Raw genomic sequence first — 23,874 nt, 5'->3', positions numbered from 1 at the left:
AAATTTAAACAAATATTTTTAAATATCTTTTTCTTTTTTCTTATATGACAAATAATTTTTTTTATAAAATTAGTAATGTGTCAATCATTTCCATTCGTCCCCGAACAATCCCATGTCCTCAACTGGCAAAATCGGGATGTTAAGAAATAAAAGATGACGTTTATTTGATTAGGAATTTACATGCATGGAATTTAAAAAAAAAAATTATCGTTTGTTAATGGGTATTGAGTGCCTATCTGCATTTTAAAATGTTTCGTTTTCAGCAACTAATCTCTAACTCAAACATCTATTGAGTCAGAGATAACTATAATGAAATTAATAATTTCATCATTTTATATTTAATCATTTAAGAGATACAGAGCTGATTTATATAGCGATCTATCGAAATGCTTAAAGGCTTTGTACATTATGTAGTGTAGGGATCTTGTTCAGTTTTTTTACACACAGGAGAAAGCAATTTTTCATTTTGATGTCACATAGTTTGATATTAATTATGTACTAGATATGCCCTTTTTATCCTTTTGTTCTTCTTATTGTTTCCCTCTTTCCTACGCTTTGAGAGGATATAAATGCTTATTTTTCTCTTTTTTTCCCAAGCCGTTTCGTTTGAACATATTTTATTATATACCTATATACTATACAGTGGGTTTGTACAGAAGTTCTAACAACTTACTAGGTTCTCACCCTAAAACCTTTTTGTTGTAGTTGTTTGTGGTTTTGTTTTTGTTTTTTTTAATGTTGTTGTTTTTTGTTTGATTATTTTAGGGGGTTGTTTTTGTTGTGTGTTTTTTGTTTTGGGTTTTTTATTTTTAAATGACTGTCTTTTTCGTTTGTTTGTTGTTGTTTTCTTGTTTCTTTTTCATAAATATGGGAAATAGGAAATAGCATAGTATTAAGATGATGAAAAGCACTACAACTCGTCAATAAATGGTTGTTTTGATGTGTGTGTGTGGGGGTTTTTTTTTCAGAGGGGGGGGGGGGTAGTTTTTTGTGTGTTTTGTTGTTTTTGTTTTATTTTTATTTTATTTTTTTTTTATTTTTTTGTCTTTTTTCGTTTGTTTGTTGTTGTTGTTTTCTTGTTTCTTTTTCATGGATATTTGAAATAGGAAATAGCATAGTACTAACATAATGAAAAGCACTACAACTCAGCAATGGATCGTTATTAAAATATCCATACATAGTTGATAATAAAGGACATTTGTCAAAACGCTGATTTTTTCAAAATATAATGGGGGCACCATTTTTCTCATTTCTAATTATTTTCTTGAACTTTACATAATAATTTAAATCAAACTCATTTGAAATTAGAACCAAAACAGTTACTGTCAAACGAAGGAAATGCTGCTATATGGAAATTATGTATAATTGTTTAGTTAAAAAGATCAAACACTTTGAGAAATTGTCTATGTCATGTTCTGATTTCTCAATTTTTCAGATAAAGCTGGCTTCTCAAGAGAAATGGAAACTGCAATGATAAACTTCAGAAGTTTATCTAGTTAGAAAGTCAATTTGAAACCAGATTAAACTACAGAATGAAGTATAAAACCAATTAGAATCTCAATGACATACACGTAACTCCTTTAATTTCAATATTTAATTTTTTTTTTAGCAGAGCGCACGCAGATTGCTCTTTTTTGTCCGCTAAATATAACCGTCGTTTGTTCTGGAATAGTAAATCAACCTTTTTCACCATTGGTATAACCAATCGATGTGGCACTAGAGGAGGATTTTTTAACTTCATGGATCAGTGGAAGCAATGAGTTAATACTCTTAAAATCGAAAAGCACCAAACCATCGGGCTGGTTCCCTGATGATAACTACAGGAGACGACCTTGACACCCGTCCTCGATCTTAAAATAGCATCGTTTATCTTCTAATGAAACCAAAACAGCAAGACGTTCTGATTAAGATTTGGGGAACGAATGTCGTTTTGGAATTTTTTATGTCAGTTAGATTAAAAGCATCCAAGGGATTGAACCAAATTATGTTTAACAATTGATTTTTTTTAGTGGTTTACATGTATACTTTAGGTAAAAAAAAACATGGCAGAAAAAAAGAACATAACCCGCCATATTAAATTTTGCGTTTTATCATTTTCATTCATAACGTTTTATTTTCCATTTTTAAAATGATTTTCACAAATACAATTGAAAACAATATTTTACTTAAATATAGTTTTTCATTCCAGTGTTTCTATATTTTCTTTCTATAGTATAATTTTCTGGGTTTTTTATTGTATGATTTCAATTTGTTCCATTGATTTTATATAGTTTTAAAAAATTATTTATATTGTGAAGTTTTTCATTTGTATCGTTATCAATTTTTTTGGTTTTTTATATTTTTCAAAGTAGCAGCAGAACAGAGATTCAAATGTACTTAAGGTTCTATTGGACAGTAGGGTTCACCAGTATTTAAGAGAACATAATGTCAATTTAATCCTTCTTCGGATGCTGTATGCGACCAATATTTTCTGGATGAGTGAACATTGCTCCTTTTTGTCCAAAATCGGTATGGTTGATCTATCTAGATAGCGTTTAGCAAAACAAAACAAAATCTTTAAAAACTGACCTAAACTTGTATTCCATGAATTGGTATTAGCTGTGTTTTAGAAGACTGCAATTTTATCAATTTGAGAGTAATTAAAGAGAGAGAGAGTATTTTATTGATTAAGATGTTAGCTTTGTATAATTACATGTAACCTTGTCCGGCAAACTCTGGTATACCCACAACTGGTCGTACAACTTACAACTTTCTGTATAAAGTGACAGCCCGGTACGTCTTTGCCTGTACTTAGTAATCTAACCTCGAAGATAATTGTGATATCTGAGATTTAACAAGAATTTTTTATGATTGTCTGGTGATAGTTAAAGAAATGGCACAAGAAGGAGATGTACTACAAAATACATAATATACTATAAACTAAGAATCACTGGGCGCGCATTTTAATTAATTATTTAATTTAATTTAAACATATTTTATTGAGTAATCAAATGGATTAGGCAACAGGCAAAGCCTATTTAAACCCTCTCCAAAATACAAAGTCAAGAAGTGGTGTTATAAAATAATCATAGAATATAGTATATAGTATGTAGTATAATTTACCAGTTTACAGAGTGATATATTATTGATATATTTGTATACAAGACAAAGGATAATTGGATAATAAATGATAAGCTTGACTTTTGTCATATGATGATAAATTAACTTGTTGTTTAACATATACACAACTGTACATGAACACATTCATTCCTACATTTATAAACTAATTATTTGATTATTTTATATAGCAATGAAATATATTTCAGTCTTCATTTCTTAATAATATATTTTCTTTTTGCATTTTATGTTTCAATGCGAAAACAGGTTTTGAATTGCAAAACAATTGCATTTCCATTGCTCGGGTATTAAATCCTTGACAAATGTAGAGTAACTCTGTATCTCACTGTCCTACTTTACAATGATTGCATTGCTTGTAGACTTTATGAAGGGTAAAGGAAAAAATAATCATTACCACATTTGTTTTTAAGAATGTTGCAATAGTTTTATCGTAATTGACTACATTAAATATTTAGGCAAGCTTTCTTTAAGGATTCAAGCCATCTGGACTTATAGTTTTTGTATTGTGTTTGTCTCGAAGGCAAACGTGTGTCGGTCTTTTTGCAATTCAAGAAGGTGAGTTTGTGATATGTTCTATTAGATTTGTAATAAAAGGTCGATTGATCATATATTCAATATTCTTGCATCTTATTTAGTCAAAATAGTTGCGAGTAGAAAATAAAATTGCAGTGAAAAAAGAAACATAAAAACCAAGTTGTTTAGCCTTTCAACCATGAAATAAAATTGTTTACTTAATTATATATAATTTTTAAAAGAGTAAATGAGATTGTGTACTGTATATATGTACATAATTATAACTGCTTTGTATATAATTACCTTGCCTTCTAGGTATTAACTAATTTTATTCTGTGCAATGCCCATTCCATATGGTTTGTTCTTACGATGTTGATATCCTCTCTCTCTCTCTCTCTCTCTCTCTCTCTCTCTCTCTCTCTCTCTCTCTCTCTCTCTCTGTGTAATTTTTGTAAGAACGCCGACGTCGGGGTTTAATACATACAGTACTTCTGGACATCTTGTTACTTTGTTGAAGCAGATATAAAGTAAATTCTAATGACAAATCCACAGCAACTTGTTGCAAATTATGAAGAAAAAAAAACTATTTTTGTTGCTGTTTCGTATATATATGAGACGCATTAACAACACTACATATTCAAAATAAATGGAGGCATTAGAAATAATAAAATAACAGCTCATAAACTGCTTGCCTTAATTCAGTCATCCATCACCTCTTTCTCACTAATGTACCTCTAATTGATTCCTGAAGGGGAGGGTATGCCAAGCATCCACTTCATAATATACTGTTCATACATAATACAGAACGGAATTATGTATTCGTGGGTTGGTGTCTCAACAACGCTATTCAAAAATTAATTATATCTATTACCCCCTCCTCTCTCTCTCTCTCTCTCTCTCTCTCTCTCTCTCTCTCTCTCTCTCTCTCTCTCTCTCTCGTGAAATTATCATCACAGCACGTACATGATATTTATATTTTTGAGTTAATTTTTCAAAACGCTGCACGTATTATAAGATGTTTTTAAGAAGATTAATACGTGACTCACTACATCAACAAAATTCTAGGAACAAAAACGTTTATAATTGCTGGATCGTCTAGGACTCGTGTTTACCAACATCAAACCCAGGCTGCTCATTTCCTTTACTCATAAATTATAACATCTTTCTTAATTCACTTCAAAAATGAAAAATTTATCAAACATGTCTACATCAGAGATATATATTTCAGTTAACTGTAATTAACGATCTTGATCACTGCGTGAAATCCCCAAGAGGTCAGTGTGATAAGGCATCAATTTACTGTTCTTGGAAAGACATTTAAAGTTTGAGTTATAGATTAAACTGTTACCATGTATTAACACGTCTTCAAACATTTTGACACTTCTTAACTTTGCAGACAAAGGTTGTTAACTGCATTATTAGGATATTAACCGTTGTTAATCTGAAAAATTTGAAATATCGTTCCTTATCAGCGTGTCCTTGTCTTGTGCGATAAGAAACATATAAGGACTCTATTGATTCACTAACAAGTGTTAAAAACTTTTGTTCTTTCAATTTTGCCAGTAACTTGGTAGTTTGATGCACGTGAGTTTGGCGCCTGAGTGGGAGTTCCGGTGACCCGTGGCACGGCAGCTGACGGAGAGGGGGAGGAGGCAGAAGAGCCGTTTATCTTACTCTCGCCATGCTCCATTTCAAACCACAAGGCCGGTCTTGGCGAGACGTGGGTGAAGAAGGTAAGAAATGAAAACCATCTCAACACAAATGAATTGTTTTTACTTAAAATTTGGTAAAAATCAAGAATATTTTAACAAATCTATTGTTCTTCCTTGCAAGTGTATAAATATTTTCAGATAATGACTGTTGTTTGGATAAATTTTTGATAATAAAAAATACTTTTTGCTTTTTAGATGTTAGCCTACGATGAGACCGTCTAATTTAAGGTGCTTTGCATTTGGAATAACTCTAGCGCTTCTTTTGACTCTACACATCTACCATCAAACGGCAAAGAATATAATATCAAGTACAGCATCATCTGCTGTAAAAAGGGTAAAAGTGGAAGTCGATTACCTTGACGATGGACCTCCAATAAGCAGACGACTCAAGCCATCAAGCTCCAACCTTCCGCAATGTCGAATCATGAAAAGGAAAAACATCACGTGTCAACCGTTGATTCAAGGAGAAGAAAAGGCAATCAAATTAAGCCGGACGTTAAGATTTTCCGAATTGGTTTTGCCTTGCTTGATTCTTAATTTAGTCAAAAACTGTTCAAATCTAATGAATGTGCATGAGTACATGTTACACCCAATGTCGCAAGAGGAACTGGAGTTCCCACTGGCCTTTACGATAAAAATGCACACGAACGCCGACCAAGGCGAGCAGTTGCTGCGGACTATATACCGACCACACAATGTCTACTGTATCTATGTGGACAGGAAGACAATCAAACAGTTCTTTATGATAATGCAGAATCTGGGACGCTGTTTTGACAATGTCTTTGTGGTAGAGGGGAGGCAAAGGGTGACATACGCCAGCATTGATTTGGTGCACGCTGAGTTAGAATGTATGAGGGTTCTTATGAAGTCAAACGTGAAATGGAAATACTATATCAACCTTACTGGACAGGAATTCCCCTTAAGGACAAATTTAGAAATTGTTCAGATTTTGAGGAGTTTAAACGGGGCTAATGACGTTGAAAGTTACAATTTTCCTGAAGCCTTACATTATAGATTTAAGCACAAATACATTAAAGTTGGAAACAAAATGATTGAAACTAACAACACTCATCCACCATTCCGTTACCGAATAAAAATGAGAAAAGGAAGCGCGTACGCCATGTTGAAATATGATTTTGTGAACTTTGTTTTACATGATGACATATCGGAGGAGTTTATCTCGTGGTTGTCTGAGACCTATTCCCCTGAAGAAACCTTGTTCGCCACTTTGAACAGTTTGCCTTGGGCTCCGGGTGGCTACGACATCGAGACATCGGAAGACAACAGCACGTTCTTGTCTCGTGCTGTCAAGTGGCAGATGAAGGGCGAGGCTTGCGGTGGGAGGTGGGTGAGAGCGGTGTGTGTGTACGGTCCCTCTGACCTTTCTTGGCTGGTGAAACAGCCTCAGGTAATCGCCAACAAGTTTGATATAAACGTTGATACTACCGCCGTAGACTGTTTGGAAGAGCGCATCCGCTACCGAACGCAGCATCCCGACACGGGCGGTATGACCTGGAGCTATTATAAGGGCCTCCCCCACGTTAAGATCTATCAGAATCTTACTCAAAAGATCGGAACTCAGCGCTACTCGAAATTTCTAGAGAATCAAAAACAGGAATGGATTCGACGAAACGGATGAATTCTTTATGTCGTAATTGAGTGATTGACGCTTGTTTTGTTCGTTATTACATAACAAATATCAGCGACTTTTAGAATTAGCCAGGAACATTTTTGTGTGAATATGCTCCAAGGAACCATGAGTAGCAATATTTATGTGCTTTGTCATATCAATACAATTATGCATGTCAAACGATTGCTAAAACATCAAAAGATCACTATAGTATTGCGAAAAGAACATAAATCAAGGTAGATCTTATGTGACCTTTTATTTTATATGATTATGTTCATCTCGAAAGTGTTGTTATATACCGGTTTTGCATTGATTATTTGCTGACGGACACATTCTCAATCTCGCTGAACTTTTGTTTATTTGTCCGGTGATGCTTTTACATTACTTTGAAGTAAAATTAACAACACCGTGCATTGTACTCACGCTTTATTGACCTTTTATATTTTTTTCTCTAGTTAATTGTAGGTATTTTAGAGGGGCTTTTTTTTGACAAGGTGCCTCTTGGGGGTTGGGGTTGGGGGTTGTTTTGTTTCTTTTTGTTTTGTTTTTTGGAATTGTTTCTGTTAGTATATTTTTTACCAGAGATGAGGAACACCTAAACTACAAATGAAATCACCGGCAATGTGCATACTTTTGTTTAGTTGTTATTGCTTTGACACAGTATTTTTTGTTTCTTTTTCCATTTTTATAACATTTTTAAAAAGCATACAAATGTTTCTTTTAAAATGCTTATCTTCTTTTCTAAACCTAAGCAAACTATTGCAAAAGTGCCCAATGAGAGGTAAATGAGTTTAATACATGTACATTTAACATTCTCAACAGTACTGGTAAGATCCATTTTTCACAGGATTAATTGTTGCATCTAAAACCACTTCCCGTCACTATCTTTCAGGTGATAAAATGAGCATGCTGTTTTAGTTATATTATGCCATTTTGAAATTGTTCTTACATACGTAAAGTATATGAATAAAAAAAAAAAGAAATGAAAAAAAAAGATATTTTTGTTGACTTGTCTCCTCTCCAATTCTTAACCCTTTCATATTTGGGACTTTTTTCTTCATTTTCACGGAGAATTATCGTTGCCAAAAATGTATAATACATGAAGAATTGAACGTTCATAACGATACAAAGCTTCTATGGAAGTAAAAATTAAATTGCTTACCAATCAAATTTGACCGATACAAACGTGAAAAGATTAAATAGTCCCTAGGTGCGTCAGTTATAATAATTTAAAGGGAATGGAAAGATACTCGGCATTTCATACTGTGGTGCAATCCTTATAGATTCTCTGGGCTATATAAAAGAGAATCCACCGAGGCAGGACACAGTCTGATCGTATCCAGTCATGGCCTCTGCTACAGGAGGAAGCAAACGTTATGACGGGTAGGTGGCTACTGTAGAAACTGATGGATGGGAAGTAGTAAACTGATGGATGGGCAGTCGTATTGTGCTTTTGACATCAATATTTTTAATTATTGTCGAAGATCAGTGTACTACATGAAAAAAAACAAGAGTGTTAAAAGATAGGAACAGATTACCGACATAGCCTAAAGCCTATAACAAGTCTAACATGATTTGAGCAACGGATACAGAGTCAAAAAGGTGGAATTCTTGTTGTATGTGTATGTACTGAATTAAAAATACTTACCTTCAGTTGTTTGTTTAGAAACTTCTCTTTATAGAAATATCAATACAAAAGTGTTTATAGACCAGTTCTATGTACAAATATACGAACAGAGGTTACTAGTAAGTTTAAATATCGATCAATTTCTTTTTTTCAATGTCCAGTCTTGTAAAAATATTTTTTTAAAAACCCATTAATAACTTTGACTACATATAGACATTCATATTGTATTACCTAAGTTGTGTTACGTTAAGGGCCAGTTTCCTTTCATTCATATTGTATTAAACTTATTTGAATATTTTTCATTTCGCTAAATATCATTTATTATATTAAAAAGAAAAAAGTAAAGATTTTAGAAAAAAAAATACATTGTAACAATACATGTTTCCTTTTCATATTTTATTGAATTATATGTACTTGTAGTTACCTGTCCGTTACATTTCCCCTGAAGTATCTCACACACCTGTGAATAATCACTATTATCATACATGTATTTACCTTGAGTTTTAATGGAGATAACTCAAATAAGATAATTTTTTGCTGTTTAATCCAAATCATAGTTATGTAAAAGGATGAATAAAATTTTATTTTTTATCTTAAAACAAAATTCATGAAATGTTTCATTTTTTGTTGTTTGTGTTGTTGTTTTTACCGCTATTTATGGTAATTTGTATCAAATGTTATCAAAATACAAATTATTATTTCTCAAGACAAAATGACAAATTATAGTAGTATTGAACATGATTGGTACATGGAGAAGAGAGGGGGCATGTAATAGGGAGATGACCATCAAATGTACGTAATATGAATAAGAAACATGAAATTGTTATCTAATTTAGGAAATATCGATAAGATTCATTTAAATTGGAGTATTCGATATTTCACAAGCATATATGGTTACATAGTCGTGATATACACAAGTAGTTTGAAAACTTTGCCAATAGTAAACAGGGTTTGGAATCATAATGTTCCTGCGCCCGTGTCATCGTCCCTCCAACGTCTAATTAGTTAATCAGAAAATAATCAGAGGAATAAACTTGCCACAAAGATTGCCGTTATCTGAGAGTGTGTGACCCTGATCTAAATTTATCCGATCAATGTCAAGGTCACATTAACATTGGTATGGTCTCCGTGGGACATACAGCATGATTTTTAGAAACTTGTTGGCGGGCATGTTGTCGGGCTTTTGTTGGCATGTCTTGTGTTTCAACAGTATTTATTTTGATACAATATAATCAGAATAGAAAAATACTAGCATATGATTTACTTGTGAATTTTCTAGAGAGCGCTTGCGTCAAGAGCTGAACGAGAAAGGTTACGTTGTTGTCCCTGACCTTTTCACCCCGACAGAAAGCGACAGGTTGGCCTTGCAGTTCAAAGACTGGGTGGCCAAGTTTGACAAGGCCGAGCTTCCCCTCAAAAAGAGGAGATCGGTGATTCAAACCTACAGGGTCGGCCATTTTGAGGCGAGCTGGGAAGCGCGCCTTAGAGCCAAGGCCGTTTTTCAAGCAGTATGGGGGACTGAGAAACTGCTGTCCAGTGTTGACGGAATAGCCATCGCTAAACCACCTCAAAATGGTACACAAACTATTTTGAATAACAACTATAATAAAGACATATTTACGAAAGACAAATAGGGCCACTTAAAAAAATATTTTTATCTCGTAATTACGAGATAAGATCTCGTTATTACGAGTTAATTATCTCGTTATTACGAGAAAAGATCTCGTTATTACGAGTTAATTATCTCGTTATTACGAGTTAATTATCTCGTTATTACGAGAAAAGATCTCGTTATTACGAGTTAATTATCTCGTTATTACGAGAAAAGATCTATTTAAAATGTCGCGTTTCATTATTCTATTCTTTTTATGTAAAGTGTATGAACTGCTGCAATGTCTATTGATATATACATACTTAGCATAATCATCGTTTAAAAGCGTACGCATAATTTGATATAAAATCGGATCAAGCAGTTTTAAAGAAATTTCAGAAGAAGTAGCAAAGCAGATTGATTAATAAATTCATCGAACTGTTTATCAATAATTAAGAAGGATACGTGTAATTTGTTTTCAGACTCCAAAATGTTAGTATACAAAATCACTTATTTTCAATATACATGTAGGTTGTGTATAAACATATAAAACACACATTCGGGTAAATCGTGTATATCCATATCCATGACTGAAACTATAAAGTCATTAAAGTTATCTGTAACTTTTACGACTATAAGACTACCTGGTATTTACTTCGTAGTGGGATTATAATATATACAGTAAAACACGGTTATAGCGAACACGCTTATAATGAATTGACGCTTACAGCGAAATGAATTTCAGTCCTCAAGTCTCTATTTCATGTTGTAAACTTGACGGATATAACGAATTACGCTTATTACGAAGTTAACTTATCCGTCCCTGGGACTTCGTTTTAAGCGTATTTTACTGTATAAGTTAAATAGTAAAATTACATGAAGTTCTTTTCTTTTATTCATATAAGATAAAATGTCAAATCCAATTATTGATATGTAGAAATTAATGAAAAATGATCGTGTTATTTTTTAATATTAATCAATATTGAATCAACGTTTCTTGAATGAAAAAGACTGAAAGGGTGATCCAGTCGAATTCTTTTCAGAAACGCACCATTTTATGTAGATCTTTTCTCGTAATAACGAGATCTTTTCTCGTTATAACGAGAAAAATATCTCGTAATAACGAGATCTTTTCTCGTAATAACGAGATCTTTTCTCGTAATAACGAGATCTTTTCTAGATCTTTTCTCGTAATAACAAGATCTTTTCTCGTAATAACGAGAAAATTATCTCGTAATAACGAGATCTTTTCTCGTAATAACGAGATAATTTACTCGTAATAATGAGATCTTTTCTCGTTATTACGAGATCTTTTCTCGTAATTACGAGATCTTTTCTCGTAATTACGAGATAAAAATATTTTTTTATGTGGCCCTATTCGGCTTTCGTACATATTTAATCAAGAAGATATTATCAAATTAATAAGAGTTGATTATGTGTATAAGCCGTTTTATAACTTCCAGATATATGTTCATGTTTGAATTGCACAGTGAAATATTTCTATCCAGCTCACCTTCGTGAATAAATTATATTTAAATTTTCACTGGAATAAAATGTAAAGCATTGTTATAGATGATGACTACCGTGACGTAGATTACGACTGGTTACACCTGGATCAGGGTGTGTGCCGGGAAGGGCTTCATTCTTACCAAGCGGCTGTGTGCCTGGAAGAGCAGACCGTGGACGACTACTGCTTCAGAGTGTTGTCAAAGTCCCACCTCTACCATTCCGAATTCTTCCAAACCTTCCCGAACGCCGCGAAAAAAACAAAGCGCTTTGAGTTTTACAAAATGTTTAAAAAGCAGAAGGAGTTCTTTTATAACAAGGGATGCAAAATAGAGAGTGTTCCCGTTCCCAAGGGTGGCATCGTTTTATGGGATTCTCGTACCGCTCACGACAATGCGCCTCCAATCGCAACTAGAGCGAATCCTCATAGGTGGCGCTTCGTCGTCTTTGTCAGCATGACACCTGCAATCTGGGCAAACGAAAAAGACATGGCATTTAGGAAGGACGCTTATCAGCGAATGCTTCTCACAACACATTGGTCATCTCAAGGGCTGAAAACGTTCCCAGAATACAAAGGGAATAAACGAAAACGGAACCCCGTCAATGTCAGCATAGACGTCTTACCGGAAGTAGCAAGGACACAGGAGGCCAGACTGCTGGCCGGAGATAAACGCTACGACTTTGAAGACGGCAAACCTAATGGTCCTGCGGCACCAAAATGGAGATTTGGTGGTTATGAAAATTTTGGCACCGGCTGATAATGTTGACACATCACTAGAAGTGCATAGATTGTATATGATCGTGATCGTGGGTGTAGAAATAGTTTTAAAGATTTATCTTTCAGAAGCCTATTCTTCCTCACCAAACAACAGACACCCTATCCCATCGACTGATAAATTCCATTGCTATTTCATATTTTTCATATACTAGGAATGAAAACAAAATCGAAAAACAGTAATTTTTCACGGCACAAGTAAATAATTGAGCTATAGTATGTTACCACCAGTTTGTGTTTTAGTTATTTCAATCAAAATGAAGGCTAGATTACTTGTTCGATGTGAGGTATATATTCAAATAATACTACTTAGCGTGATTTCAAGTTCATTTTAATACTGTGGCATTTGACTAAGCACACGTTTAAAAGGCAGCGGGTAGATTACATTGTTGTTACAAACCATTACTTGTACCATTGCAAACTCTGTATCTTGTTATAAACGTGTTTCTATAATATATTGAATTTTCTAGTAGTATATACACGAGTATTTCCTGGAATGATATGTGGTGTTCGGACAAAAAAGATGATTGTATTAGTATGGATACCCTTTTTATTTTTGTCTGGATTACCAAAGATAGCAATAAAGTTATTTGCAAATGGTCTTTTGCGTGTGTCTCTTTAGTTGGGGCAGGGAAGGGGGGGGGGTGTGTAAGGTGTGTTTAAATGAGAATGAAAAAGACACAGATTCATTTTAGCATATTTGAACAAGCAAATTGAACAAGCAAGTCTTTAAAAGTTTTTAAGATTTCAAAATTTAGGACCTCGTCATGAGTTAGTTTTATTTTTGCCGAAAATCTAGAGATATATTACACAACAGATATAGAAGATAAAGATTAACAGTTGTTAGAAATTTATTATCTATTGCATTCAAAATGTATTGCCTCGGGCAGTAAGATATAATTTAGACTTTTGACAAGAAGATCATTTTAAATGCTAACGGGATGTAAAAAACATTTCTATCCCGGCTTAATTTATTCTTGAACAAATCAAGGTTTTGAAACCGTACCGTATGTACTTTGATTTATGAATGATGTCATAAACACTGATCAGCAATGCAAGAGAAACTGGTTACTGTAAACTGGTTTTTTTTATTTTGCCCCATGTTATTTTCACACTCGAAAACAGTTTCGCTTCGTCTTGAATTCGCCCAGACACAGTTGTGCTTATTTCAGAGAGACAATTTGAGACATTCGAATTTGCCAAATCTGACATTCGTCCGCTGACAACAAGGACGAATGGGGCAAAAATAAAACGGCGGTGAACATTTCCCTGTGAGCAGTACCACTACGGTACAGCACCAATTCTTTAAGGCTATTTAAACGATATCAGATTTCTTGGGGGGAAATCAGTATACATCATTACGTGATAAAATGAAAAACAATATTAAAAAAAATCAGTGAATATTTCAGCTAGTAGTAACGTTGCTTCAACTGAACCAGCATGTTGACCATTTGGAGAAATTTAACATCTGTTTCGATTCAATTTAAATATTTCTCAAACTCGATACCTGCTTTATATTACCAACACTGGTTCTTTTAAATTTTAGTTTCGAAAGGTTATTGAAACTGCGTATTTCAAATAAAGGATCAAAGATACTCCAAATCAATTACATATTTTATTGTAATAATTTGAATGATATATAAATACTTTATTACACAAAACCTAACATTTAATAAACAAAACCTAACATAACATTTATAAGACATTAATAAATAAACAATTAGTAAACATTGTAACTGACAAAAGAAACAAAATAAATATGATGTGTGTGTTTTGTGTTTCTTCTTCATACATGGTATGTACATCTGTCCAGATAAAACCGATAAAAATAAATAAGTCATAAATAATATATATTCACACGGCATTATTGCTTGCTCATCTGTATATCATACATATTAAATACAAATTACATAATAATGTCGACGCTTACAGTGACACCAAGTCGTAAACCGCAGTACAGTCAGTGACAAAACAAAAATTAAACACTCAGGAGGTCGATTTAAACGAGAAAAATTAAACATTTTTCTAACAAAAAAATGACACTTTCTCTCGTAATCGACAATATTAGATATACATCATTATTACAAAACAATAGAAATATAATTTACCTGATATAACTTTCGGTCATGACATATTTTAATTAATGCATATTCCCGTCGGCAAAGCGCGCCCTTGCACCTAACGATGTGGTTAAACATTCAAATCTCCATACGTTTGCCACGGAGCACATTTCTCTCATTAAAATGAAGAGAAACGGTTTAGGGCGTGTCTCAAAACCTCTGGTTAATCCCCGCTGTCATAAATATTTAGCGCTGTCACACGGTGTCAAGCTCCAGCACGAGAGAATATGACAAATTGTCACGATGCCTAAAACAGAATGGCTTTGTAGAAGCACCTCTACAGTTGCCCCTTGCCTCAATGAGAGTTGTCCGTTGGAGGATTTCATGTTGCATTGTACCCTTGATCATCATGTAAAGATAATGTATTCAAATTCGTCTGGAATGCACCCGTTGTATATTTTTACCTGAAACATCGATTTCAAGAAACATAAGATGCATGGTCACTAGATTTTGATATTTATACATTTATTGTATAAATGGTCATGCGCGGATCCAGAAAATTTTTCCAGGGGGGGGGGGGGGGGTCCGAAGGATAATTGTGTTTGCCAGGGGGGTCCGAGGCATATTTTCGCGATAATTTTACTATGTAAATTTAATAAATTTTCATTTTCCAGGGGGGGTCGGGACCCCCCCGACCCCCCCCCCTCTAGATCCGCGCATGATGGTGTTCCATTAGATAATACTTACGTCATCAGCGTAACCTCTGAACCCGTCTTCTCTGTTACACCCTCCAACCTGAATGGCAGGATGTCTGTTAGGAATGGATCCTGGGTAAAAAAAGAAAAAGAAACGTTATTAGATTGGTATCCAATTTAACTGACATTCATTGCATCGGGTTAACTTTGTCAATATTTGAATTTCACCGACCTTCTACTGGAATGGTCTCCTTTTTATCATTGATGCTAGCTGTAAATGTATCCCCTGCATACACATAAGTGGCTGTGTTCCATTTGAAGGGCTAAAATGTCAGATACAATTAGATGAAAAAGGTTTATATACAATCGGTAATTGAATTGTTTCGAAATTTATGTTTGGGTCTAAATTGTATAATAATATGCAACCTATCGTATTTATATCACGGTTTATAAGTGTATTTATACGATTATGGCTTACCTCATACGGTAAAACTATTTGATTGTTGCGTTGCTTGTTGGTACTTAATTTGAAAATAGCTTGTTTTGTTTTTGTGTCAAGTCGAATGTCAACTGTAGAACCAATAGGAGAACCATTGCAATTGGATACAAGGCCCATCGGGTTTTTCGAATATCCATAAGGAAAGAAACGAATCTGAATTCCAAGCAAAGGCCCAAGTTCAACATTAGCGTATCGCCAAAATGAAATTTTTCCTACTCCATAGAAGAAACCAGTTCCATCCTTCAGCCTGACATTTTCTTTGCCAATTCCATTCCTGTTTCCAGATTTGTCAATGAAAGCTTCTAATTCATCTCCCTCGAAGTCGATCAGTGTATCGGGGTTACAAACTAGAGAATCATTATAGGCATAAGATTAAAAAAAAAAAACAACAACAACAAAATTCCTTCCAAGAAAATTTGAATAAATATTTCAGTTAGACACCAAAAGAATACCTGCTCCTTCCGGTATGATATTACTGATAACACATGTACACTGAACTTCGTCAAATCGTGTGCCGGGTGCGCATTTTTGGACATTGAATCCATCTGTAAACGTAGTCAATGACCCCTCCACGGCGGTCCAGATGCAGTCTATACAAAATAAAATATATCGCTTGAAATATTATTTTGGCGATGTTTTATTATAATTATCATGAAATTATTCGTATCAAAATGTAAACCAGAGCGGTGTTGGATTTTGTTATCCATATACAGGTATCGTAACCCCCTTAAAGTGAAAGCAAATAGACAAACAAAACTCCTATTGGTTTATGTAATAGTATTGGAAAGTATACTAGTATTTACTTTCAGGTTCTGTGGGTTGTACCACGTCCATTGGCGGATCTTCGTCTTTGCACGTGAAATCTGGTACACATGTGTCTCCTATCCCATCGTATCGATAATTCTGGCTGCAGAATTCGAAATCTGATGTTCTACGCTCACATTTCCAAAAATATCGACATCGTCCCAAGAACGGGTGGGATTTTACTGCAGGATTTTTACAGGGATCTAAAATAAAAGAAAACGATACAAAAATGAGTGTCTGTCTTCAGCTTGCTAAATTATTTAATAAATAAAAGTAAATTACATATGTATAACCCTTACCCGCTGCACAGTTGACATAAACAGACTTTTGACAAGCCAGTGTTTCAGGATTCCAAAAATTTCCAATTGCGCATTCCTTTTCAAATGCTCTAACTTGGTCCCCATTTCTGTGACATTCGACAAATCTGTTGCAAATTTCAGCCTCGGGTAAATAGCAGATGTCATTCACATAGTGACATTGGTGGCAAACGCCTAAAAACCAATTGAAAAAAAACTCGTAAAGGGAACAAGCTTGGAAAAATATGCACATGTAAAACTAGAAATTAAAAACAAACTTACTAGGATGCAGTTCCTCTTTTGTCACAGAATCATTCTGTAGTTTCATTACTATAGTGCTGTTAACGGAAAACAATGGAGGGACTGGGGTAATTTCTGGTATTTCCTTAAATATGGAACCTCCTGCAATGGGAGTTATTTCTATATTTGAATCCTTTCCCGTGCCGCTTCCCGATGAACCTGCAAAGTTTATTGCTGGAGGGCGTGGAAGATCTGAAATTTTGCTAATTTTTGGCCCAAGAATACGTTTTGCTGGTTCATATGGAACTGCATTTAGTTTAGTTTCGACATTGATGTCTTTCTCTTTCTGGCTCAGAACAGAATTTGTCTCTGAATTTTTATTCAGCGTGCTAGAAAACGATGGACCAGAAAATTTTATTGGTGGCGGACGAGGAAGATTTGCAATGGAAGCAACACTTTTCCTGGATGAATCATTTGGTGTTTGAGTATTACGTTGCCTAATTCTGAAGGCGCTAGGTGAGAGCATTGAAGGCTGTGGCAGTGTGTTTGGTCTCGCTGTCGTTGTAATGAAGCTCTGAAAAGCGATATTATCAAATTTACCGTCAATATTTATCGGTGGTGGATTATCTTGCGAAAACATGTCAGGTGGTTCAAGTGAATATGAAAGCGTTGGAACGCCCATGTTTAATCGTGCTTCCGTTGTACTTACTGTATTTGGTTTCCCAGTTACTAAATATTCTTTGATTTTTATTCTATATGGTTCAGCTACTTCGATTTGAGACCTTTGTAACTGAGGTTCAAATATGAAGGCATTTTGCTTTCGAGCTGTCTGTTTGGTTTTTAATTGTTTCATGGAATCTCTTGTGAAGTCACCTTGAAATGTTTGTTTTCGTGGTTTGAATGCAACTGCATTATTTCTAGAAATTGTTGGTTTTGGTGGTTCCCTTCTTTGTATATTTTTTGTGTTTTCGATTTGGAATCTTTGCCGTTGAGGTTCAAATGGAATTGCATTATTGTTTGAAACTTGAGCTGTTGTTTCTGGTGTTCTTCTCTGAACAGTTTTCGTATCCTCGATCTGAAATCTCTGCTTCTTAGGGTTAAATACATAAGCGTTTGGTTTTTGAACATTTTTCTGAGATTGTGATGATATTGGTGCAAGACCTCCGGCTCGTTTTCTATTTTCATTATTGACTTTATCGCTGCGCAATCGTAGGTTTTGTCGTATTTGATTTCTTTTGTACTTTGAAACAGAGAAAAAGGTATTAAATTCTTCTCCTCCTATATTTTGTGCATTTGTACCCACATTTACGCCATTTTGAAAGTTTTTGATTTCATCCTTTGGAAAATACTTTCCCCTTAATTGGTACCACATTTCAAGACTGTTGCCCATTTTGTTTTCAGTGTAAGGTGCATTTGTTCTGGCAATATTCAGGTTTTTAAAATCTCTTTGGTTGAATTGCTTAGATACGGGTACTGATGCTGTATTTCTATTGTTCAAACTTGATCCGTCTTCAACTACAGTGATGGGTGGCATCGTATTTTTACTTTCGAAACTTTGTAATGAATTTTGTTTATTTTGTTGAAGTCGATTATTTGGACTCGATGAAGACCAAACAGTTTCAAATGGCTGGTTCCGACGAACATTAGGTATGTTTGCATTATTTATTTGGCCACCATGATTTTGGTTAAAGTAATTCGAGGAAATTGGCATACCTGGTGCTCCAAAGTTTGCTACAAATTTTCTAGTTTTGTCAAATAAAGCTTGCATATCATTTGAACCTTGGCCACTACTTTGTTTTCTGACTTTTGTGGGATTCTCATTTCTTTCACGCACATTAGATTTTCTTGCTGATACGACGTCATCTTTGTTGTTAATTTGATACTGATAAAGGGATACTCCCCTATCCCGTTGCGTAGAAATGGGTTTCTGTGGTCTTTTTTTAGCAACAGAAAGAGGAAAAGCATTGTTCGGAAGAGAGTTTTTGTCGTATATGGATTGGACATCTACACGTAATTGCCTGGTGCTTGGTACATTGGTTGTTTTGGTCAAAGAAGATCTCTGGTTTGCTGTTTCGGTTCGGTCATTTGGTTTAAAATCAAAATCAGGATCGAATGGAATTTTTGGTTCATATTTGAACATGTTTGCCTTTTTGTTTGTGTTCTCATTGAAATCTTTCCTAAATACGTCCGATGGAGGCGGGGGTGGAGCGGGCACAACGTTAGATAGTGCTTTTAAACGAGGTTTTGAAATAGTGGTACTCTTTGGTATAGTCCCAGAATTTGATAGAGCCACTTTTGGTGATCCTAACGTAGGTTTAGACGGTGTCAGATTTTTTTCATTCAAGTTATTTTCTCTTGGTAAGAGAGGGATAGATGGAGGGCGAGATGGTTCTTTTGCAACACTTCCTGTTTTCAGTGTAGGCTTTGATGGCTCTGGTCTTACGATTGCCTCAGATGGAGGAAGTGGAGTGTTTTCCTCCAATGAAGGTCCAGGAACAGGCTCGGTTGTCGAAATGACTGCAATTTCATCCGCAACAACTAATGGAGTTGAGGTTTCTCTTGTTAGTTGAGATGCTGGGGGGTTTCTTGGAGGCGGCATAGGTGGAGCGGGAAACGTTGTGTTAGGATTCTTCTTTACAAACTCCTTAAATTCGTTTAGTTTTTCTTCATAATTTGGGACTTCTGCTACCGTTACATCCATAAACTCAGAAGGAGTTTTCTGGTCAACAACGATAGGCTTTTCGGCAGTATTTTCGATTACATCATTGGTCGACGGTGTATTGATAGAGACTATTGTGTTTAAATCTGTGGTTGTCATGGCATCGTTTTCTGAAGTATTTGTTAATTCTGTTATATCCGGAATTGCCTCTGGAGTTAGGATTTCGGTTGCAGGGTTGACTTGTTCATTTAGGGCGTTTATTCCAGTGGCACCAGTTTCGTCTACAACGTTTTCTGTTTCTATAGTCAATGTAGCAGTCGTAGTTTCGGCTTCAATTCCTATTGGAAATTCGCTGCGAGTTTCTGCCATAGCAGTGTCCTGTCCAGGTACAACTGGTAAAACCTCATCCTGAACAATCGGTCTATTATCCAAATTTCCAAGTACTTTGGAACTGTTTGCTGGCAACGTTGTCCCAGTGAGAAGAATTGGATCATTTCTACCATCAAACGTTCCTTGGGGATCAAAGTTAGAGTCAACTGTTGTCATCGGTACATCTGTGATGGGTGTAGTAGTTTCCATATTGCCCACAGCTATTACACCATCCCCTACTGAAATCACCTCTGGTCCAGATTCTACCAAAGGCGTCTCCCCTTGAGCTGTTTCAACTGTTTCAATGATGCCTTCTGGTAAGATCTCCCCGGTAGGGTTAAGGTCAGCAGTCATATCTCCATTAGCAGAAGGTGCTTCGGTCGGTACATCAGGTGTTTCCTCTAAGCCGGTTGGCACAGAAGGCAATCCTTCAACAGCATCTACAACTAGATCAGGTGGAGGGGTTGGGTCTTCTAATGCCGGACTGACTGTCGCGGTGTCTCCTACTGCATCTAATGCAACCTGTTCATTGGCGTTGGTTACTACTGCAGGTTCTTCAAATATATCTGAGAAGAAAAATATTATTGAGAAAAGGGTTTGTCTCTAAATTATACAAATCCATTTTTTTTTCATTAAACATTTATTGGTAACATGGAATTTAATTTTTTTTAACCTACCTCCTGGGGCTGGGGGACCGTCGGGAAATGCTGCAATGTTTGGCAGGATGTCTTCTTGGCCTAGAAAGAATAATTTCTTTATTTTAAAGATATAGTAAAACAACATATTCATTTAAAACACGTTAGTGCGGGTATTAGATCAACTAACAGTACATATGATCTCTATCAAATACTTATCAATGTATTTGTCATCTACGTATCAAATTATTAAATATTTCAATGACATCTGTATGCGTTGCATTAATTGGAGCTGCGTTTTAATTATATGCAGTGAATTTATTCTGTTAGGCAGAATGAGTTATGAGAGAACATATCATTTTTGACGTATAGTCGGAGATTTCACTGTCAAGTGTTGTCAATCTTCAGAGCCCACAAAAATGGCTTTCTATATATCGTTACATGAGTGTTATCCATCAAATTTAACTTTATTTTTTTTTCCAAAATACATAAATCGTGATATTCTTTCTCGGCAGTGAGTTAAACATCTGTCAAAATGTAATGAGAAACTTGATGACACGAGACCATGGTTATATGGATATCATATTCATTGATTCTTTCTGTGTTTGATCTTCGTCTCAATTTATCTATCAAAGACATTTCACTCGACAAGTCATTGAAATCTTACTTCTGTTGCATTGCCTTTATAATGTTATTAGGTTGTAATTTTAACGCAGGGACAATTGGGTTTTAAGGCCACTGATTTTGTTTATTTCATTAATCTATTTCATCTTATTTTATTTTCTATTTATTTATTTATCTATTTATTCGTTTATTTTATTTTGTAGTTGTAGTTTCATAACTATTTAGTACAGTTAACGGATATCTGAAAAAAAAAGTTTTCCTAAGTTGAATTGTTCCGGTGTATATATACAAGTATGTCAATGTAATGATAAGGGATTATTATAAGGATATTTTATGCGTTTAATTATCAGTTAAGGAGGAATTGGAAATATCCAGATATATCTATGCTAATAAAAAGTACGTTGCAAAAATCTAGTCGAATACAAAAGTGTTCAAATATGGAAACTTAATATCTGAAAAGTCCAAAAAAGTGATTTGTTCTGTATTTCATAAAAATCAAATTAATAACATAATTCTTACCTTGTGAAAGCGGTGCATGCAATGCTGTTAGAAACAGAAACAAGCTAAAAGTTCTTTGAGAAATTCTCATTTTGGAAACATTCAATGTCAATTTTCTTCAACACCAAATATGTGATTCTGTATAATCCTTTATATGTCTTTCGCACGTTGTACACACTTAACTTGCAAATCCTCTATATGTACTTGTTAATATTTGTTTTCAAGATTCCAAACTTTTATAAATCGGCCACAAATATCGGCAAAGAGAAACTTCTGGTTCGCTAAATATGAAAATTGAAAGTGTTTTCCAGAAGGTTGAAGGCAGTACGTTGATGTTGTGTCAAAGCGACGTCCCTTGTGTTATTGCCCTGGTCTCTCTCCCATCCCTTCCAATTTATACTTCTAATTAAAATATTGCATGAAATTTCATACCTGGGTGATCACTGGTGTCGTTTATATGAAACCTACAAGTGTTGGTTAATGCGTGTCACTTCATAATTCTTGTTATAACTCTTCGTGATTAAAGACCAAGTACATGTTTTGTTCTTATTGACAATTAATATTTGATTGAATCGCATATTAAGCCAAAATTATTCATGGCAATCCCGAATTATCATTGTTTAATTCACAACGAGCTAAAACGAAAACTGGGAATTTGAGGGGGTCTTCTCTTTATATCTCCATGGTAAACCCTGCAATAATAAAGATGATATGATTGATTTAATTTCTGTCTTTAGGAGCAGATCACTGTAGTCATTTCTGATTGTAGAGTCGCTAAAAAAGACAAATTTATATAATTAAACTACTCTGAAGAAATTTAAAATGATCTCATAACTCTTTGCCAAAATAAAACTGGATTAGAAATCTCTTTATTTATAAACTACTTTTGCTATTTATTAAAATGATATAAATTTCAAATAACATGTACATTTTTATTTTTAAACTATTGTCGTAGAACTTTTGGGAACTTTTATTTCTATATGTGAGAGTGCTTTATTTCAACTCAGTTTGCGTGTTAACTGTTGTATTCATTGAAATATTATGTTCATAGTTTCATCAACAAAGAGCAAAGTAAAGGGCGGAAGTGCATACTAGTATTTATCCAGTGTAAATATATATTTTCCGACTATGTAATACATTCTAGTTGCATCTTTCTAGTTTCGGATTTACGAAGATACCTAAGTCTTACAACCAATAATTTATCTGCTACCAAATGTTTCAGCCTGATGCCAGTGTAATAATAATGTATTTACTATAGAATATAGGTTGAAATGTGTTGGAATACAAAGTTTCGTATGAGTTTTGCGCGTTGGTGGTCATTTCATGAAAGTGTTTATTCAAAATCTTATTTTAAAATCAACTTCACTGAATCGTTGTTTACAAGAAGATTTTGAACTAATTTCCATAAAAATCTTCTGAAATAATCCTACTGTTTCAAGTGATGCCCAGCAAATCCTGAGCTCCATAAGCTTATACCCTTTGTAGCTTGAAAAATAGATAACAGCATATAAAGTTCTCAAGTATGAAGTTGGTGATCAAATCTTTTGAAAAGCCCTTCGTGTTTTACAGGATTTGGAAATTACATTTGAAAGTACGTTACAATCTGGAGGTGTTGTGCAGCAACAAAAATGTGGCCTTAATAGATCCGGTTTAAACTGGTAATAATTCATCAACCATCTTCAAATATGCCTAATTTCCAAATAGAATTATTCCCTAATTATCAGGCGATGCATGGCATGGATAAAGCAAAGCAATATCGTTTCGAAATAAGAATTTGATTGTTCTTGTGAAATATGAAAACTATAACCTCCAAGGCGTGTTAAACTACTGACCCCGTGTCATCGAGTTAATGGGCATGTCTTTCTCTTCCAAGCTCCAAAACGGTTGACTTTGAATGATAAATCGTAGTTTAGGCTTGGTTAAATACTTTTGTTTACCACCACGACACGAAAAATAACATTTAGTAGAGACTTGGAATAATAAAAAGGATGTAGGGAACTCGTTCATTTCTGTTTGATGTTTAA

General features: G+C 34.5%; 3 protein-coding genes across 5 annotated transcripts; 2 read left to right on the top strand and 1 right to left on the bottom strand.

Moving 5' to 3' along the window:
• Nucleotides 1-3,546: 3,546 nt before the first annotated feature.
• On the top strand, nt 3,547-7,950 carry LOC105343968 (beta-1,3-galactosyl-O-glycosyl-glycoprotein beta-1,6-N-acetylglucosaminyltransferase). Of its 2 annotated transcripts, XM_011451510.4 has the most exons (3): nt 3,547-3,672; nt 5,194-5,363; nt 5,538-7,950. In XM_011451510.4, the coding sequence occupies exon 3, from the start codon at nt 5,551-5,553 to the stop codon at nt 6,979-6,981; it is 1,431 nt and encodes a 476-aa protein (XP_011449812.2). In that variant the 5' UTR covers nt 3,547-3,672; nt 5,194-5,363; nt 5,538-5,550; the 3' UTR covers nt 6,982-7,950. The 2 variants fall into 2 exon arrangements, with proteins under 2 accessions (XP_011449812.2, XP_011449811.2); XM_011451509.4 differs by lacking the exon at nt 3,547-3,672 and having other exon boundaries at nt 5,100-5,363.
• A 113-nt stretch (nt 7,951-8,063) lies between these two features.
• On the top strand, nt 8,064-13,066 carry LOC136269475 (uncharacterized). Its single transcript, XM_066078322.1, has 3 exons — nt 8,064-8,355; nt 9,879-10,174; nt 11,763-13,066. Exons 1-3 carry the CDS (start codon nt 8,318-8,320, stop codon nt 12,452-12,454), a joined length of 1,026 nt encoding a protein of 341 aa, XP_065934394.1. The 5' UTR covers nt 8,064-8,317; the 3' UTR covers nt 12,455-13,066.
• A 1,007-nt stretch (nt 13,067-14,073) lies between these two features.
• LOC105343966 (uncharacterized) lies at nt 14,074-22,243 on the bottom strand. 2 transcript variants are annotated; one of them, XM_011451508.4, is made up of 11 exons: nt 21,872-22,243; nt 20,771-20,830; nt 17,775-20,659; nt 17,108-17,639; nt 16,829-17,020; nt 16,529-16,732; nt 16,178-16,315; nt 15,705-16,072; nt 15,459-15,549; nt 15,279-15,358; nt 14,074-14,995 (listed from the first exon to the last, which is right to left on the bottom strand). In XM_011451508.4, exons 1-11 carry the CDS (start codon nt 21,939-21,941, stop codon nt 14,939-14,941), a joined length of 4,677 nt encoding a protein of 1,558 aa, XP_011449810.2. In that variant the 5' UTR covers nt 21,942-22,243; the 3' UTR covers nt 14,074-14,938. The 2 variants fall into 2 exon arrangements, with proteins under 2 accessions (XP_011449810.2, XP_011449809.2); XM_011451507.4 differs by having other exon boundaries at nt 17,108-20,659.
• Nucleotides 22,244-23,874: the final 1,631 nt, after the last annotated feature.

Source organism: Magallana gigas, chromosome 3, assembly GCF_963853765.1.
Source record: "Magallana gigas chromosome 3, xbMagGiga1.1, whole genome shotgun sequence".
Classification (NCBI taxonomy): domain Eukaryota; kingdom Metazoa; phylum Mollusca; class Bivalvia; order Ostreida; family Ostreidae; genus Magallana; species Magallana gigas.
The sequence above is the reverse complement of the archived record's forward strand: the minus strand, read 5'-3'. Positions and strand labels throughout refer to the sequence as shown.